At 41.6% G+C, this 20,428-nt stretch overlaps 1 protein-coding gene across 1 annotated transcript in view; it reads left to right on the forward strand.

The window, feature by feature from the left end:
- Window positions 1-3,139: 3,139 nt before the first annotated feature.
- The window catches only part of tmprss3a (transmembrane serine protease 3a), a 153,342-nt gene continuing 136,053 nt past the window's right edge, over window positions 3,140-20,428 (forward strand). Inside the window, exon 1 of the mRNA XM_059029761.1 lies at window positions 3,140-3,223. Coding sequence (XP_058885744.1) covers window positions 3,209-3,223 — 15 coding nt within the window. The 5' untranslated portion in view covers window positions 3,140-3,208. The remainder of the gene's footprint in view (window positions 3,224-20,428) is intronic.

The following is a 20,428-nucleotide window of genomic DNA, read 5'->3' on the forward strand; positions in this document are numbered from 1 at the left end:
CAGCCCAGCCGCCACAGCCTCCCTCTGAGTGGCCAGCATCCGCCCCATCGCCTCTGCCTCCACCACCACCAGGAGCAGAGCAGCAGGAGCTGCCTCTGTCTCCACCACCACCAGGAGCAGGGCAGCAGGAGCTGCTTCTGTCTCCACCATCACCAGGAGCAGAGCAGCAAGAGCTGCCTCTGCCTCCGCCACCTCCACCAGCAGAGGGTGAATGCCTGCTGGTTCCACATCCACCGTCGTGGGAGGACTGCTTGCCCCTCCCACCTCCACCAGCAGAGGGTGAATGCCTGCTGGTTCCGCCTCCACCGTCGTGGGAGGACTGCTTGCCCCTCCCACCTCCACCAGCAGAGGGTGAATGCCTGCTGGTTCTGCCTCAACCGTCGTGGGAGGACTGCTTGCCCCTCCCACCTCCACCAGCAGAGGATGAATACCTGCTGGTTCCGCCTCAGCCGCCGTGGGAGGACTGCTTGCCACTCCCAGCTCCACCAGCAGAGGGTAAATACCTGCTGGTTCCGTCTCAGCCGCTGTGGGAGGACTGCTTTCCCCTCCCACCATCGCCATTGCCTGGGGATGGCTGTTCTGCATCGCCTGGGGCTGCCTTTTGTTCTCCACAGGACACAGGGTACGAGGGAGAAGTGGAGCTCCCGCTGCCGCCTCCATGGCCAGGGGCTCCCCTCCCGAGTTCGCCTTCCGAGGGTCGGCTGCGGCTGCCGTCGCCTTCCGAGGGTCCGCTGCTGCTGCCGTCGCCTTCCGAGGGTCCGCTGCTGCTGCCGTCGCCTTCCGAGGGTCCGCTGCTGCTGCCGTCGCCTTCCGAGGGTCCGCTGCTGCTGCCGTCGCCTGGGGTCGCCAGGGATCCTGCTTCGCCTGGGGTCGTCGAGGGTCCGGCTTTGCCTGGGGTCGCCAGGGATCCTGCTTCGCCTGGGGTCGCTACACGATGGCCGGAGCTCCATGAAAGGGAGCTGCCAGAAATGAAGAAAGGGGGGGAGGTCAGGAGACCAGCTCCCCCAGCCGCACTTTCGCGGCTGGAGATCATGTGGTCGGAGCCCCACGGAGGGGAACTGCCGGCCATGAAGAAGGGGGGAGAGGTCAGGAGACCAGCTCCCCCAGCCGCACTTTCGCGGCAGGATAGAGTGTGGCGGGAGCCCCGGAAGAGGGAACTGCCGGCCACGAAGAATGGGGGGGTGCCAGAGATTCCACCATGGCCACCCCCCAGAAGTAACTTGCTTCCCCCTCTTCCGGGACTTTAAGACTGAGGGGGGAGGTGGCCGTTGGGGCCATGTGTGCTGCGCACAAGGGGGGGCATGTGTGGCGGAGTGTCCCGCCCCTATTTATTATTATTTGTATTTTTGTTTGCGGCGCGGGTAAAAGCGCCGCGTCTTTTATTATTATTTAAAAACCCCGTGAGGATGCATGGCTGATCAGCTACTGATTACTTAAATAGCTGACAGTCATGCATCCTTACCAAACGCGTGCAGACTCTGGCCGGGGGATAATAAGATAATTACCAACTAGTTAAATCCCTCGGCCAGAGTATATAAACCTGCAGCTCTCTGCACTTGATGTTGGGGTGTTGGAGTAGAGAGTACGGGGAGCGGAGAGAAGGATAATATTTAAAAAACAATTGCTAATACGTGCTGGATAATCCAGCACGGCACTTACTTGTTTGTTTATTTATTCGTTTGGCCCTCGTGCCCTTTTGTTTGTATTTTGTTTAAATATTTTGTTTGTTTGTTATTAAATACGCTGAGTGCTTTTGCACTCAGTTTCACCCGCCCATCCACTGTTTGGAGTCAGTTACTTCCTGGTCCGTGACGTCATCCACCACACCACTGCGAGCCAGACTGTCACAGGGACCAGAGGGTATGTTTGAAACCATGACTGCTTCACCTCCCTGTGACTATCACGGTCATATTTCAGTTGTGTGTACATGGTTGGTATTCTTTGGGCTACATCTTTCGGAACATGATTCTGATAATTTGTGGGTAAATTTTTTTTTTTTTAAAACATGTCAAGAATTTTTCCATTTGGATGCCATTTTTTTTATATATTTTTTACAAGCAGCGCCATCCGCTGACTGTTTCTAATTAGCACCTCTGTCCTCCCACCAAATACAACATTTGTGGCATGCATTTTATGTGAACAAGCTAAAGGGCTTTTGTTGTGTGAAATGAAATCAAACTAAACAGTCTGTATTGATTCAACTACCAGCACATGTTGAAAGTAATCGTGCTGGCAGTCTTACACAAGTAAATGTTTCAAAGCCTTCACCACCATGGCGAACTTGGTAAAAAATAGCTGAGCCACAATGGAAAATGTTTCACTTGTGGCGACGTGGTGAGCGGCTAGCAGGAACGTAGTATACTTATGATTGTATTGCAATTAGCTGCAACATTATGTCTCGCTGTGTTCTGTCAGTGAATCCCACAACCCCTTTGACAGTTCAATACATATGTCAATTAAAAATGGCGATAATAATCAAGCCACAACTTGGCCGAAATTGGTCCCCCCTTTTTAAATCATGAAAATAGCTTTATACTACTGGTCTGTTTTCTAACCTAGTATGAAAACCTAGTATCTAAACTAAAAAGAAGCTAGGCATTTGGTTTATTAGCAGAGGAACAGAAAAACACACAAAATATTTACATACTTAACCCTCTCCTTTTTAGAATGTAAACACAACTGAATTGTCAACAGCATGCATATAAAAAAACTTAAATATATAATAGCTAAATATAATATAATTGCTTAATCAACAAAAAGCAACACGTACATGTAAAATTGTACTATGACTTTAACTAAGATTCACATGAAAAGCTGAAATACACATGATGCCTGTTGTACCTAATTTTACAAACATGAGCAGTAGACCCTAATCGTATCCTGGCTCGCTGATGGCTCTACCTTCTCTGTCACAAGAGTCTGCAATTTATGCTTTGCCTATAACCGAATATTAAATTACTTAGTAACCCTAACCAAGATTGCAACAGGCAAATAGTTACCTGATCTACAGACACTCAATACCCTTGATCGGGTTCTGTTCCCCTCATACGTAACATTGTTTGTCAGCATGACTCCACCTGGAACTGCATATTATAGTTAGGATGTTGAATCATTTACTAATGGGAAAAACACTGTCTACCTGTCATGCTCTCACTTTGCGCAAAGCTCTATCAGCAATGGGACTGAAATAATCATAACTACAGTTAACATGGCTTCTCAAGAGGTGAGTACACTGCAGTACAGCTTTTCAATGCTGTTATTTTGTTTATTTAATTACTGAACTATTGTTAGTAGGAACCAGAGTGCTGTAGTGTGTATCTTGACATTTTAAACTTGGTTTCTTGTTTTCTTGTTTAGAGGCGGTTGCTGTTTTCTTGTTTAGAGGCGGTTGCTGTTTTCTTGTTTAGAGGCGGTTGCTGTTTTCTTGTTTAGAGGCGGTTGCTGTTTTCTTGTTTAGAGGTGGTTTCTGTTTTCTTGTTTAGAGATGGTTTCTGTTTTCTTGTTTAGAGGTGGTTTCTGTTTTCTTGTTTAGAGACGGTTTCTGTTTTCTTGTTTAGAGGCGGTTGCTGTTTTCTTGTTTAGAGGGCGGTGGCTTCTTCTTCTCCCCTTAACAGGCAGGACCTGCGGCCAAATAGTCCATAATCACCACCCTCACCATATAATAATAAAACACACACAATTTACACGAGCAGTGCTTCCACCCTTCCACAATTTACTTAAAAATGATCTGTTATTATCCAGCACCTTTACCTCCCGCAAAAAAAACATCACGCAGCTACCTTCATTTCAGGAATAACGGCAAGTTAGGATCATGTATCACTTTAAATAATAAACTACACAGCCTTATGAAGACACATGGGAATACAAACCATTCACATTACTGGCAGCCTAGTTTTTATAGGACATAGTATAAAATGCTTTGCTGGAGAGAAGGACACATCTTGTGTCAATTGGAGCCCCCCTAAGTTATATTTGTGTATCAATGGGAGCACCAGTTTGTCGTACAAATATATCGTCAGATAAAATGCCAGAATAACATGCCCTATAAAACAGAGCCATCAATTACATTTAAATGACAATTGTTTTCTGTATATTGATGTCAGTAAATGGGACCTGTATTTGTACAACAGATTAAACCCTCTGTCGGTTGCCAACTGTAAGATTTTTTTTTTTTTATAGTTAAAAATGGATAAATCATGAGCATTAATAATCATATATTACTTGCGCAAAGATGGTTTTGAATTTTAAACTGATAGTATTTAAAAGCGCTAGGGTGACTGAGTATACCTACGTTTGTTTCGTATAAAAATACGAATCCGTTCAAAAGTTATTCACATTTACATCCCCCATTGTTTTCAATGGGATTTCCACTTTTTGGATAGATGTCTGATACCAAAAAAGAATGTGGCCATCAAGAAAAAAGATCTTATTTTGCCAGACCCTATTCTTTTGTCGTCGGAGAAAATTATTTTTTCAAATGTTGTGAGTCAGCAGCTGGGCTGCAGACAGACACAACAGTGGGGCGGTTGCACTCGTTTGGACACACGATGGTCTGCCATGTGTCTTTTTTTTAATATTATAAAATGTTAAGAAATATAGATTTGATTTTTTTTTTTGTGAGGCCAATTCAATTGGACCTGACAAAAAAAGATTTGGAACTTTGTATTTTTTTCAATTCTTTTTTTCGAGAGGCCAATTCTTTTTTTTGCAATCTTTTTTCGCTTAGCTCCACTTGAAATGCTCTTTGTATGACTTGCAGTGACTACACACTGAGTCACATACACTGAGACATACAAACACACACACACACACACACACACACACAGTCGCAGTGTGTGGGAGTGTGTCTCAGTCACTTCAAGTCATACAAAGAGCATTTCAAGTGGAGCGATAAAGTGGAGTGAAGCGATAAAAAAAGGCATCAAGTTAGAAGCAAGAATTGTGTGAATGTTGGGCCCCAGCATGTGCTTATTTGCTTGATGCTTGACAAGGTTGCCCCAATTGCTTCTCCTAACTTGGGCTTTTGTGTTTGATATCACCCCTTTAAACGGCTGTTTCGTTTTTCTAACTTGTTTTTTTACATTGACAATGTTTTTGTTAGAGATATCACTTCTTTTTTTACTTCAAATAATGAATAAAGCGAGGGAAAGATATTCGAGAAGGTGTATGGTAAATAGACAGACAAGCAAGCCAAGAGAGTCAATAAGTCAAGTAAAACAGTAATGAGAAGACTTGAAAGTAAGATAGTGGTATATAAGGGACTTTGACTGTGTTGAAAGTGTAAAGATGTTATTATTTTGGTTGCAAATGTACATCCATCAGTGGTAAAAACAATATGTATATTTTGGTAACTTGATTTTTACGCAGGTACAAAAGTAAAATGTTATGAACGGTTAAAAATGTGCATATGAATGTCAGTGCTAAAGGGCAGTATACTAAGAGATACTGCAATTGGTAGAATGCAGAAAATCCCTGAGGTTTTTCACCGAATCTCCAGTGCCAATACAATTCATACATTTACTTCATCAATCCAACGAAGAAATGTGTAATATGCAGCTTGCAGTGAAGAAGTCATAGAAGCATCCACTTTCTTCAAATCTTTCCCACAACGTGGTGTGTGTGAGAAACAAGGTTGTTTTCATAACAAATCCAACAAAACCATTTTTATTATTATTATTTATTTCTTAGCAGACACACTTATCCAGGGTGACTTAGACAAACAAATACATTTCAAGAATCACAGTACAAGTATTAATACAATTAAGAGCAAGATAAAATACAACGACTTTGGTACTAACAAGTACAAGTGTATATACACACACATCATATGACAAAATATGATTCAATAACGGAGCAGATAAGTGTCAGTGATAGTTACATCAGGATATCATTAAAAACAAAATACTACAGATTAAATAACACTTGTGACAGATTACAGTACTCAAATACAGGATTAAATGCAGTAAAATAGGGTGCAGATAAGAGCAAGTAAAGCGCATTAAGGAAGAGTGATAAAGTGTCCAGAGGGAAAAGATGAGTTCTACAGGTACTGTCTGAAGAGGTGAGTCTTGAGGAGGCGCCGGAAGGTGGTCAGGGACTGGGCAGTCCTGACATCTGTAGGAAGGTCATTCCACCACTGAGTGGCGAGGGTGGAGAAGGAGCGGGCTCTGGAGGCAGGGGAGCGTAGAGGAGGTACAGCCAGTCTTCTAGTGCAGGAGGAGTGGAGAGGTCGAGTGGGGGTGTAGGGAGAGATGAGGGTCTGGAGATAGCTGGGTGCAGTCTGGTCAAGGCATCTGTAGGCGAGTACAAGAGTCTTGAACTGGATGCGAGCGGTGATCAGGAGCCAGTGGAGTAGTGGAGTTGCATGGGAGAAGCGATGCAGAGTGAACACCAGACGAGCAGCTGAGTTCTGGATGAGCTAGAGTGGACAGGTGGCGGACGCAGGGAGGCCAGTCAGGAGGGAGTTGCAGTAGTCTAGGTGGGAGAGTACCAGGGCCTGGACCAGGAGCTGGGTGGCGTAGTTGGCGAGGAAGGGTCGGATTCTTCGTATGTTGCTCAGGAAGAAAAATTGGCAAGTGTGTGCCAGAGTGGAGATGTGCTGGGAATAAGAGAGGCAGGGTTCCAGGGTGACTCTGAGGTTCTTAGCTGAGCAGGAGGGAGAGAGTGTGGTAGATTCCAGAGGAATGGAGATAGAGCAGGTCGCAAAGTGAGGGGACAGAGGGAGTCAAGGGAGGAGAAGAGGGTGGAGGTAGCAGAGTCTACAGAGAGTTGGGAGAAGGAGTCAATAAGAGGGAGGTGAGAGAGCAGTGGAGGTAAGGACAGAAGGGGAGAGCGGAGGTTACAGTGAGAGGTGACAGTGGGGTAGGAGGAGCAGGAAGAGAGGGGAGAGACAGAGAAAAAGAGATGAAATAGTGATCAGAGAGGTCCAGGGGGGTGACAGAGGGTGGAGGGGCAGCAGGCCCTGGAGAAGGTGAGGTCCAGTTGACGGCCAGCTTTGTGGGTAGGGGGGGATGGAGAGAGACAGAAGTCGAAGGAGTGAAGGAGTGAAGGAGAGGGAGGAATCTGGCAGAGTGGCTGGGGTTGGAGAGATGGATGTTGAAATCACTTAACAGGACAGTTGGGGTAGACAGAGAGGGGAGGGAGGAGAGTAGGTAGTCGAGTTCATCGAGAAAGTGAGCGAGAGGTCCAGGAGGACGGTACAGTACAAGTAGCAGGAGTTGACAGTGAGAGGTTAGTTGGACAGCATGAAATTCAAAATGTGTTAACAGAGAGTGAGGAGAGGTCGGAAGGGACAGAAAAGAGTAAGGAGGGAGAGAGGAGAAGACCAGTCCCACCTCCCGGTCCAGTGAGACGCGGAGTATAGGACAGGACGTAGAGAGAGGACAGGGCAACAGGAGTTAGTGTTATCAGGGGACAGCCAGGTTTCAGTGAGAACAAGGAAATTGAGAGAGACGTGGGAGGCAAAGGCAGAGATGGAATCCGCTTTCTTAGCTGAAGAGTGACAGTTCCAGTGTGAGGGGAGGTGGGGGGGGGGGGGGGGGAGGCAGAGGGATGAGGTTAGTGGGATTGGAGGAGCAGCGGCAGAGAGAAGGCAGAGGACGAGAGTGAGAGGACAGAACAGGGATATGAGAGACAGTCATAGCAGGACAGGCGAGACAAATAAGCACAGTGGGAGTGGGGGGGGGGGGGGGGGGGGGGTACAGACCTGACTAGTAGATGGCATCTTCCAGAGCGCTGCTAGGTTTAGATTTTTTCCAACAGCGTCTCGACACAGGCCTCCCCTTGCTGGACTCCCACAGCTAGACTCCCAGCTCTTTTGTTGTGAGGCTCTTCGATTTGCTGGCGCACAAAATAGCCTAACTGACTAATATAACAACTAGGTGGAAAAAAGCTGTGTGGAAACAAATCAAATAGCAAATCAACCTCTATCCAATAGAGGAAAACATGGCAGCAGGCATGATAGGGGTTTTCAAGAATATGTTTCTCAGAGCCAAACGCTATATCAATTCCTTTGGGGCTATATGATGAATTGAAATATATATTATCACTAAGACATAGCCTATAAACCAGGTGTTTAAACACATAGGCTATTTGTCACACTTTTCAAACACATTACAGAATTTATGATTCTAAATGTGTTTAGGAACTAAACACCTTGTGGCTTTTATTTTATATACTCTTAGACCTGTTTGAGTGGTAACACTTTTAAAATGTTCATACGCGTTAACAGGGTTTTTTTTTACATACAATTACCAATGTTCATTTCTGGAGCAATGGGTAAAAAAAAGCAGTGTCCCCCCCACCTGGTATTGAACCTATGACCCAGTATATATATATATATATATATATATATATATATATATATATATATATATATATATATATATATATACAGTGCCTTGCAAAAGTATTCAGACCCCTGACCAATTCTCTCATATTACTGAATTACAAATGGTACATTGAAATTTCATTCTGTTTGATATCACTATGTAATACAATTTTTGTTCCTGGGTAATTAGTGTTATTTCCTAATTGCTTATGCCTCAAAAGTTTAGAAAATGGCTATTATTCCCCACAAACTTTGCTTTTGTGACCAGGACAGTGATATTTTGAAATTTACCTATTTCCAATGAGAAAACGGGCGAATTTGTGTCTTTTCGTTCACATAAAGTCAGAAAAAAACAACATATGAATCCAAATTAACATGTATTTATACTAAAGTAATACAAAAATGACTACAAAAGATTTAGAAGTGAGTAGTTTTTCGAGATTTACGATTATACTGTAAATCAATTTCATGAATCAGCCCCCAAATGTAGTCTCCCATCATGTTCTCGTTATACTGTCCTTGGTAGCGGCGTTCAAAGTCCAGTATATCCTGGTGGAAACGCTTGCCTTGCTCCTGCGAGTACGCTCCCATGTTCTCCTTGAATTTATCAAGATGAGCATCAAGGATATGGACTTTGAGGGACATCCTACAGCCCATTGTGCCGTAGTTCTTCACCAGAGTCTCAACCAGCTCCACATAGTTTTCGGCCTTGTGATTGCCCAGGAAACCCCGAACCACTGCGACAAAGCTGTTCCAAGCCGCTTTCTCCTTACTAGTGAGCTTCTTGGGGAATTCATTGCACTCCAGGATCTTCTTTATCTGTGGTCCGACGAAGACACCGGCTTTGACCTTTGCCTCAGACAGCTTAGGGAAGAAGTCTTGAAGGTACTTGAAGGCTGCCGACTCCTTATCTAGAGCTCTGACAAATTGTTTCATAAGGCCCAATTTGATGTGCAGTGGTGGCATCAGCACCTTCCGGGGGTCAACCAGTGGCTCCCACTTGACGTTGTTCCGCCCCACAGAGAACCCGGTCCGCTTGGAAGGGTCCACCATGCAGAAGTAGCAGTTGCTTGAGTGGTCAGTGGGTTCCCGCCAAATTCTTGGGATAGCGAACTTCATGGCTCTCTTTTCCCCTCTGTACCATCCTACAAAAATACATTTATTTCACCCATGACTAATGTGTAAGAGATTCTCGCAACATTTTTCATATATGATATATTTTTTCAATAACATTGGAAATTGTAAAACATTTTAAAATTAAAAACTTTTACAATTTTAAAAATTTTAACAAATTTTATAATATAAAATTCCGAGCAACAATTGTCCATCTTACCTTCAGAGTTTTTTTGCAGTGCTCGCAGGTGAAATGAGGTGCCCAGGGTTTGTCTTGATCCCCGGCAGGCATGCCGAAATATGCCTTGTAGGCCTCACACATCTTAGCAGATGCTTCCACTGAGTACTTTTTCGCTCTTGTCTTGATAAATTGGCCGCAGACATAGCAAAATGCGTCTGCCGGATGCTTGCAGCCTCTTGATGCCATCTCAGAAAAATGCAGATATGTATCCACTTAGGCAGCTGGAACTAAACTGAACTGGTGGGCTTAAGGCCCCTGTATTTATACTACTATTTATATTACTGGAAAGTTCTAGAAAGTTCTAGAAGTTACTCCAAGTTTACTCAGCACTGAAGCTATCTGGAATGTTCTGGAAAATAGGTAAATTTCAAAATATCACTGTCCTGGTCACAAAATTGTGGGGAATAATAGCCATTTTCTATACTTTTGAGGCATAAGCAATTAGGAAATAACACTTACTACCCAGGAACCAAAAAAAATTAAAAATTGTTACACGGTGAATTTTATTTTAAAACACTGAAACTCAAAATCAATTATTGTAAGGTGACATTGGTTTTATGTTGGGAAATATTTTTAAGAAAAATAAAAAACGGAAATATCTTGCTTGCATAAGTATTGAAACCCTGTGCTGTGGAAGCTCCCAGGTAACACCAATGAAAGAAATTGCCCTAATGAGGACACAATTACCTTACCATTGACCTCCACCTGTGAACCATTAAAGTTGCTGTCACATTTTCTGGATAAAAACACCACTGTTGAAGGATCATTGGTCAGGCTGTGAATCTGAAGGAAAATGAAGACCAAAGAGCATTCTACAGAAGTTAGAGATAAAGTAATACAAATGCATAGATTAGGGAAAGGGTACAAAATAATATCCAAGTGTTTGGATATCCCAGAGAGCACAGTTGGATCAATAATCAGGAAGTGGAAGCTGCATCACACCACCCAGGCACTGCCAAGAAAAGGCCATCCCTCAAAACTCAGCGCTCAAACAAGAAGGAGACTTGTGAGAGAAGCCACAGAGAGGCCAACAATCACTTTGAAGAAGCTAGTTGGAAAGCTACAGAGTTCAGTGGCTGGGAGTGGAGTAATGGTGCACCAGTCAACCATATCAAGAGCTCTGAATAACACTGGCCTGTATGGGAGGGTGGCAAGAAGAAGCCGTTAGTCAAAAAGTACCATCTAAAAGCACGTCTGGAGTTTGCCAGAAAGCATTACAGTGACCCAGCTCCGATGTGGGAAAAGGTTTTGTGGTCACAGGAGACCAAGATAGAGCTTTCTGGCCAAAACTCAAAGCGCTATGTGTGGCACAAACCTAACACTGCCCATGCCTCAAGACACCATCCCTACAGTTAAGTATGATGGTGGCAGCATCTAGCTGTGGGGATGCTTCTCATCAGCAGGGACTGGGCATCTTGTTAAAACTGAAGGAAGAATGGATGGAGCAAAATACAGGGAAATACTGCAAGAGAACCTGCTTCAGTCCGCTAAAAAACTGAAGCTTGGGAGGAAATTCACCTTTCAGCAGGACAATGATCCCAAGCACTAGGCCAAAGCAACATTGGAGTGGCTCAAGAACAAAAAGGTGAATGTCCTACAGTGGCCCAGTCAAAGTCCTGATCTCAATCTCACTGAGAATCTGTGGCACAAATTTGAAAATTGCGGTCCACAAGCATCATCCAACCAACCTGAACAACCTGGAGCAAATCTGCCAAGAAGAATGGGCCAAAATCACTCTGACACTGTGTGCAAAGCTGGTACATACTTACATACCCCAAAAGACTTAAAGCTGTTATTGCAGCGAAAGGTGTCTCTACCAAATATTAATGTGTGGGGGTTGAATACTTATGCAAGCAAGATATTTCAGTTTTTTATTTTTCTTAAAAATATTTCCCAACATAAAACCAATGTCACCTTACAATAATTGATTTTGAGTTTCAGTGTTTTAAAATAAAATATCAAACAGAACGAAATTTCAATGTATCATTTGTAATTCAGTACTATGAGAGAATTGGTTAGGGGTCTGAATACTTTTGCAAGGCACTGTATATATATATATATATATATATATATATATATATATATATATATATATATATATATATATATATATATATTGTGATGGGAGTGGGGGTTTTAAGGGATTAAATGCGTACAGAGAAGGACCAGAAACGACATTTCCCAAGGACCACCAGGAAACCCGGCAATGCATGACGGGGAACGGCGGTGACTTTAAAAGGCTGCTAGGTAGGCGTGAGGGGGAGAAGAGAACGGGGGATAGTAATATTACGGACGAAATTAAAATAGCAGACGAGAACGGAACGCTGCATTTGGCTCGAGTCTGCTATATTACAGAGTGGTGAGCATTAAGGATTAAAAACGGAATATCAAACGAGAACGGGACGCTGCACTCGGTTCGAGTTTTTCAATTTGACAAAAGGGGTGAGCAATAAGGATTACAAATAAAATATCAAACAAAACCGGGATGTTCCACTCGGTTTGGAATTACAACTTGTCGAAGAGGTGAGCGTAAGGAGCGCACAATTGATACCAGATGAGAACGAGACGCTGCACTCAACTCACGTTTGCTACCTAAAACAAAGGAATACTGTGGATTACAAATACCTTCCGGCAGAGGACCAACACGGAGGAACAACGCGTAAAACACGGACCCGGTCACAGTGAGTACAGCGTGTTGTGTTTTTGTTCCTGGATGTGTTGTGGTACGAGACTGGTATTTATTTTTAAGAAAACCCGGGCTGAAGTCACGGGGTACCGGGACGGTAACTCAAGCTCACAACGTACAGGGTATTTTAAGGGGTGCGATGCACAACGGGACTGATTCCCATAAAGAGAGGTACCCTGTAAGGAAAGAGGTAATGTGGAATTATGAACAGTACCTAGACTGAAGTACAGTATAGTTAATAGGTTAACCAACTTGAAGAGTAGTGTGTTTTTACCTTCACAAAGGGTTGACTGGGCTGTGCAGTTCTGCAAAGGACCACCGGACAATAAATAGTAAATACAAACCTGGACGTAGTGGAGCCAGAGGGACCTGACTCCACAGCGCCATCTGCTGGAAGCTCCACAGCACTTGGAAAGAGAGGAAAGGGGACACAGCAACAAACCTACAACAGAAACAGCCCATCCCTGAAGAAAATACTGTACTGTGTTCACTGTAGTGGTTGTTCATGGTGAAGAACTTCTGTGTGTTTTTGTTTATTTACTTTTGGAACTATTAAAGGAACTTAATACTTGCAACTTACGGTCTGGATCACATTTGTCTGCACTACAATACAGACACCTTAGCCAGGTCCCAAACTACGTGAACACATTTGTGTCACAATATACAGACGTGCTCAAATTTGTTGGTACCCTTACAGCTCATTGAAATAATGCTTCATTCCTCCTGAAAAGTGATGAAATTAAAAGCTATTTTATCATGTATACTTGCATGCCTTTGGTATGTCATAGAATAAAGCAAAGAAGCTGTGAAAAGAGATGAATTATTGCTTATTCTACAAAGATATTCTAAAATGGCCTGGACACATTTGTTGGTACCCCTTAGAAAAGGTAAATAAATAATTGGATTATAGTGATATTTCAAACTAATTCGTTTCTTTAATTAGTATCACACATGTCTCCAATCTTGTAATCAGTCATTCAGCCTATTTAAATGGAGAAAAGTAGTCACTGTGCTGTTTGGTATCATTGTGTGCACCACATTGAACATGGACCAGAGACAGCAAAGGAGAGTTGTCTGAGGAGATCAGAAAGAAAATAATAGACAAGCATGGTATAGGTAAAGGCTACAAGACCATCTCCAAGCAGCTTGATGTTCCTGTGACAACAGTTGCAAATATTATTAAGAAGTTTAAGGTCCACGGAACTGTAGCCAACCTCCCTGGGCGCGGTCGCAAGAGGAAAATCGACCCCAGAGTGAACAGAAGGATAGTGCGAATGGTAGAAAAAGAACCAAGGATAACTGCCAAAGAGATACAAGCTGAACTCCAAGGTGAAGGTACGTCAGTTTCTGATCGCACCATCCGTTGCTTTTTGAGCGAAAGTGGGCTCCATGGAAGAAGACCCAGGAGGACTCCACTTTTGAAAGAAAAACATAAAAAAGCCAAACTGGAATTTGCTAAACTGCATATTGACAGGCCACAATCCTTCTGGGAGAATGTCCTTTGGACAGATGAGTCAAAACTGGAGCTTTTTGGCAAGTCACATCAGCTCTATGTTCACAGACGAAAAAATGAAGCTTTCAAAGAAAAGAACATCATACCTACAGTGAAATATGGAGGAGGCTCGGTTATGTTTTGGGGCTGCTTTGCTGCGCCTGGCATAGGGTGCCTTGAATCTGTGCAGGGCACAATGAAATCTCAAGATTATCAAGGCATTCTGGAGCGAAACGTACTGCCCAGTGTCAGAAAGCTCTGTCTCAGTCGCAGGTCATGGGTCCTCCAACAGGATAATGACCCAAAACACACAGCTAAAAGCACCCAAGAATGGATAAGAACAAAACATTTGACTATTCTGAAGTGGCCTTCTATGAGTCCTGATCTGAATCCTATCGAACATCTATGGAAAGAGCTGAAACTTGCAGTCTGGAGAAGGCACCCATCAAACCTGAGACAGCTGGAGCAGTTTGCTCAGGAAGAGTGGGCCAAACTACCTGTTAACAGGTGCAGAAGTCTCATTGAGAGCTACAGAAAACGTTTGATTGCAGTGATTGCCTCTAAAGGTTGTGCAACAACATATTAGGTTAGCGGTCCCATCATTTTTGTCCATGCCATTTTCATTTGTTTTCTTATTTACAATATTATGTTGAATAAAAAATCAAAAGCAAAGTCTGATTTCTATTAAATATGGAATAAACAATGGTGGATGCCAATTACTTTTGTCAGTTTCAAGTTATTTCAGAGAAAATTGTGCATTCTTCGTTTTTTGTGGAGGGGTACCAACACATTTGAGCACATCTGTGTATTTTTTTTTTTACTTTTATATGGGTAGGCCTATACAAATATCAATTGCTTCAATCAATATCATTGGTTAATAACCATTATACAATCCTTTCAAATTCGTGAACTTTTTTCTCATGTAACATTGTTCTATGTACCTAGGTGTAGAAATAGAAACACTTCCTATTGAGATCAGAGATTATGAGCTGCTGTCTGTTATAATAGTGTTATAAAAATATATATATCATTTATACTTTTGCACTGTAACTGTAAGAAATTTACAATCGTAAAGCTTGTTTTGAGTGCTTCTGCCAAAAAGCCCTGATTTCAAATCTTGACATCTGTGACGTCACTAGGGGAACACAAACCATAAACAAAAAAGATGCAGGCATATATCTATGGCATAAACAAAACGATCATACATACAGGCCTATTTCGCGATGGTTAAACGGTGTCAAACATAAGTTTCACCGCAGATAGGCGCAAGGGAATGCATTGCATGAAAAAAAAATACTAATCCGTGAAAGTAAAATGAACGAGTTTGTCTGTGCACAATGCAATGATCATTTATTACACGGGACACAGAGACTAAAGCGTGTGTTTGTTGGTTTCTAGCAGGTACACATTTTATTTTCTCTTTTGTAAGATACTGGTACACAAGTTCACAGACACACGAAGACCTTTACAAAGATAGCTGTTCACGAAGGCAATCAAGTGACCATTGATTCATTTTACCCTGACAATTGCAGAACCATTTAGAAACCACATTAATTTATTTATTTATTTATTTATTTATTTTTTTACCAGCCTTAAACGATTTCGTACCGTTTATACACACACATATATATATATATATATATATATATATATATATAAACATTTTTAAATAGCTGCATCTGGCACTTCATACAGATATAAAAATGATTACCATAGATTTCTTTTTCTTACCCTGTGCACTACTGCTCAATACTAGGCTATCCACTGCGCAAAATCAGTTCTCTGCAAGTGTTGAATTTGTTTTTTTCACACGTCAGATTATTATCATTATTATACAATGTACCATTATCAAATAAACTATGTGGCCCAAAACTACCCAAAGAAAATAAACATAACATCAGAGGGGGCTGTCGCTCGCATTCCTGATGCTAGCATGGTTATTTTCTCCTGCTGGAGGTTCAAAAGGGACCAAAAACAAAGTACACAGAAAGAGTACTTGGAACTGCAAACACAAGTCAAAAAAGAAGTTAGTAAGGCCAAGAGAGAGATAGAAATCAATATTGCTAAGGGGGCTAAAACCAATTCCAAAATGTGTTTCCAATATTATAACAGCAAGAGAACATTCAAAGAGGAGGTTAAATGTCTAAGAGACACAAATGGCAAAATCATAGATGAAGAAAAAAAAATTGCCAATATATTAAATGATTACTTTTCACAGGTTTTTACAAAGGAGGACATGGACAACACACATGTCGACCTGTTCCTATCCAATTTTAAATAACTTTAGCATAACAGTGGCAGAAGTGTTAAAGGGACTAGGAGCTCTTAAAATAAACAAATCCCCTGGGCTGGATGAGATCCTCCCAATAGTACTCAAAGAAATGAGAGAAGTTATTTACAAACCGCTAACCAAGATCATGCAACAGTCTCTTGACACAGGGGTTGTACCGACAGACTTGAAAATAGCAAACATAATACCGATCCACAAAAAGGGAGACAAAACCGAACCAGGTAACTACAGACCAATAAGCCTGACTTCTATTATATGTAAACTTATGGAAACTATAATAAGAGCTAAAATGGAAAATTACCTACATGGTAACAATATCCTGGGAGACAGCCAGCATGGTTTTAGGAAAGGGAGATCGTGTCTAACTAACCTGCTTCATTTTTTTGAGGATGCAACATTGACAATGGATAATTGCAAAGCATACGACATGGTTTATTTAGATTTCCAGAAAGCTTTTGACAAAGTCCCGCATAAAAGATTAATTCTCAAACTGAACGCAGTAGGGATTCAAGGAAATGCATACACATGGATTAGGGAGTGGTTAACATGTAGAAAACAGAAAGTACTGATTAAAGAAGAAACCTCAAAATGGAGTGAGGTAACCAGTGGTGTACCACAGTATTAGGTCCTCTACTATTCCTAATCTACATTAATGATTTAGATTCTGGTATAGTAAGCAAACTTGTTAAATTTGCAGACGACACAAAAATAGGAGGAGTGGCAAACACTGTTGCAGCAGCAAAGGTCATTCAACATGATCTAGAAAGCATTCAGAACTGGGCAGACACATGGCGAATTAAATCTAATAGAGAAAAGTGTAAAGTACTGCACGCAGGCAATAAAAATGTGCATTATAAATATCGTATGGGAGATACTGAAATTGAAGAAGGGATCTATGAAAAAGACCTAGGAGTTTATGTTGACTCAGAAATGTCTTCATCTAGACAATGTGGAGAACCTATAAAAAAGGCTAACAAGATGCTCGGATATATTGTGAGAAGTGTTGAATTTAAATCAAGGGAAGTAATGTTAAAACTCTACAATGCATTAGTAAGACCTCACCTAGAATATTGTGTTCAGTTCTGGTCACCTCGTTACAAAAAGGATATTGCTGCTCTAGAAAGTGTGCAAAGAAGAGCAACCAGAATTATCCCGGGTTTAAAAGGCATGTTGTATGCAGACAGGCTATAAGAATTGAATCTATTCAGTTTTGAACAAAGAAGACTACGCGGTGATCTGATTCAAACATTCAGAATCCTAAAAGGTATAGACAATGTCGTCCCAGGGGACTTTTTTGACCTGAAAAAAGAAACAAGGACCAGGGGTCACAGATGGAGATTAGATAAAGGGGCATTCAGAACAGAAAATAGGAGGCACTTTTTTACACAGAGAATTGTGAGGGTACGGAACCAACTCCCAAGTAATGTTGAAGCTGACACCCTGGGATCCTTCAAGAAGCTGCTTGATGAGATTCTGGGATCAATAAGCTACTAACAACCAAACGAGCAAGATGGGCTGAATCACCTCCTCTCGTTTGTAAACTTTCTTATGTTCTTATGTTCTAGGAATCGGGCCTCAAACCACTTATTCTTCCTCCCCACCACCTTTCATTACACACCACACTCCGGCTGTCCTTATTGTAATACATACTACTCAAAATGTTGGAGAAATTTGTAATGATCGCTTTCACAGTCTGAAGCCATGTATATCTCTACTCCTGTTCCTGGTATGTGTTCCCCTAGTGACGTCACGCCTGCTTCGTACATCGGTGCGTCGTCTGTATTTTCCGGAATTATTGATAGTTTTACGTCTCAGTGCCATAAAATTGATCATGGAGATTTAATTTATTGCTCATTGTGAAAGTAAACAAAGTAAGACCTCAAAGCCAAAAAATCATTTTCTATGTGAGATATGGACTTTAAATTGTGTTTGGGTGCTATTATCGTTTTCTTTATATGCATTGCAAATGGCCGTGTTATGATATACTGTTTCTGGAAATGCAATAGTGAATGATGGGCATTTTTGCTATTTGGTAACTTATTGTGACAGTCTGGCTAAGTGTTGACGTCAGAACCAGGAAATGAACAACACAGACGGGATGGATGAAATGAACAACACAGACGGGATGGATGAAATGAACAACACAGACGGGACGGATGAAATGAACAACACAGACGGGACGGATGAAATGAACAACACAGACGGGACGGATGAAATGAACAACACAGACGGGATGGATGAAATGGTAAATGTGTTTGCTTGTGCCGGTTTATTGTAAATAAAAAGTTTGTACAAAACAGAACACAGCACTTTACGCCAAAATAAACAGACAAACAAAACGAATAGACACTCACAAACAGGGTGGACGAACGCTAAACACAAAACAAGTACTGTACTGGTTCTCCAACACGTAGAATTGTTATCTTTTTACCACTATCTCCTCTCTCACCCTTTCTCCACTCCCGAACACACAGCCCCGAGTGAGTGCTTCGTGCATCTATATATACAATTGTGCTGGGATTCAATTACCAATTAATTATTCACTTGAATCCCAGCACGTGAACTCCCGTGCTCACATATTATTCAATATTTTAAAAGCACGTGAAACAATCCCTGTGCCTAAATACAATTATACATTTTAAATAACTCGTGCTACACAGACCCATTTATATCCTGTGCAGTAATATCTATACACCAACATTTTCACACTACATACAACATAAAACACAAAAATACACACAGGGGCGGGGCACATTGCCACACTTATGTATATATTTGTGTCAATTAAGTAAAAGTTATCACATTGGTGTTGCAGTATTTTATTGTATAGTACTTAGCACTACTTTGTTTAAATGTATAACTATACTCCAGTGCAATTTCTCCTAGTTACTTATGTCTGAGCAAAACCCGTGTCCATCCTCCACTTACGTCTGTTGGAGCGATGAAGAGAGTTGGGTGTTAATATCCATAAGGGAAGGACATGATGAGGCAGCTTGATACAATGCACAACACGAACATGGGTTCCCAAGCTTTTTTACCTTTATTGATGACATTTCTTTATCTGTAGAAATGTCATCAATATAACCAAGCAAGATTGCTTCACCATAGTTGGTTTAAGAAATAGAAGATCTACATAAAAATGTATTTCATGCACATTTTATCTTTTTGCTGTTCTTCTGATCCACTTAAATGGTGTATCAGAAAATTATGCCTTATATCAGGTGTTGCCAAACATATTTTTATTCCATGCCCACCTGTTTAGCTGCATTAGGCATTGCGGCCCACTATTAGCATTCCTTGGGGAAAATGTCAAATTAAAAACATTTTATATGATTAAACCTATGACATTATAAATAAACCAATTTAAACTGTCCTTTATTCATTTGAATAAATATTGTGAAGGATGGAAATCACATAGAATATGCACTGAGTGAAAATAGAACTTTTTGAAACACTAATTTTAGTAAATAAAATAAATTGCAAAAACTAAAGATGTTTTTATCAAACCTTTTAAATTAGGTAGCTTGTATAGTTGAACATTTTAGAAATGCAGTTATTTTTCTTGGTCATCAAACAAGAAAGAAGTGCGTGTCTCTTATTCCCATTCATAAATACCTGAACAGTAATCACCTTGAGTAAAACCAGTGCAACGTGCTCAAAAACATAACTCTTAAATCCTAATTTCTGAACACTAACTAAACGTCCAGCCGTTACTTCTCACGCTGAACTGTCATACACCAAAAAGACGAATGTGCAAAATACAGAGGGAAATGAGAGCCTTGCATAAGTTACTTGCAACATTCCTTCCACGTATAATTCAGCATCATTCCTATAACCGATCACTCCTCGTCATTGCGCAAAATGTGTCCATTTGCTGTAGCCGTATTCCTTTTGGAAGTCTTCCTGGGCTCAAAATCCATTCTTCTCTGCTCACATAATTCACCTACAGTCTAAATCTTTAACAAGGTCGTTCATTCTCCCACCTGTAAAATCGCATACTTTGCATTCTCTACAATAAATATTTGTACTAAAACATTTTGTGATTGGTGTTTGTCCCGAACTACAGAACTAAAATTACACTGCAGAGCAGGTGTGCGCGACCCCATTTTTTATCGTGGCGACCCCAAGGTTGGGAACCACCGCCTTAAACACTGCTGATGGAATGAAAGACACAGCGGAGGAGAGGAGCGATCAAGCTGAGGTGGCAGGTGTAGCTGAAGGAAGCAATTCTGCATGTAAAGATACAGTGTTCATTACATTTCCTACCAAATAAAAAA

The sequence above is a fragment of the Acipenser ruthenus genome, chromosome 9 (assembly GCF_902713425.1).
Source record: "Acipenser ruthenus chromosome 9, fAciRut3.2 maternal haplotype, whole genome shotgun sequence".
In the NCBI taxonomy this organism is placed as follows: Eukaryota; Metazoa; Chordata; class Actinopteri; order Acipenseriformes; family Acipenseridae; genus Acipenser; species Acipenser ruthenus.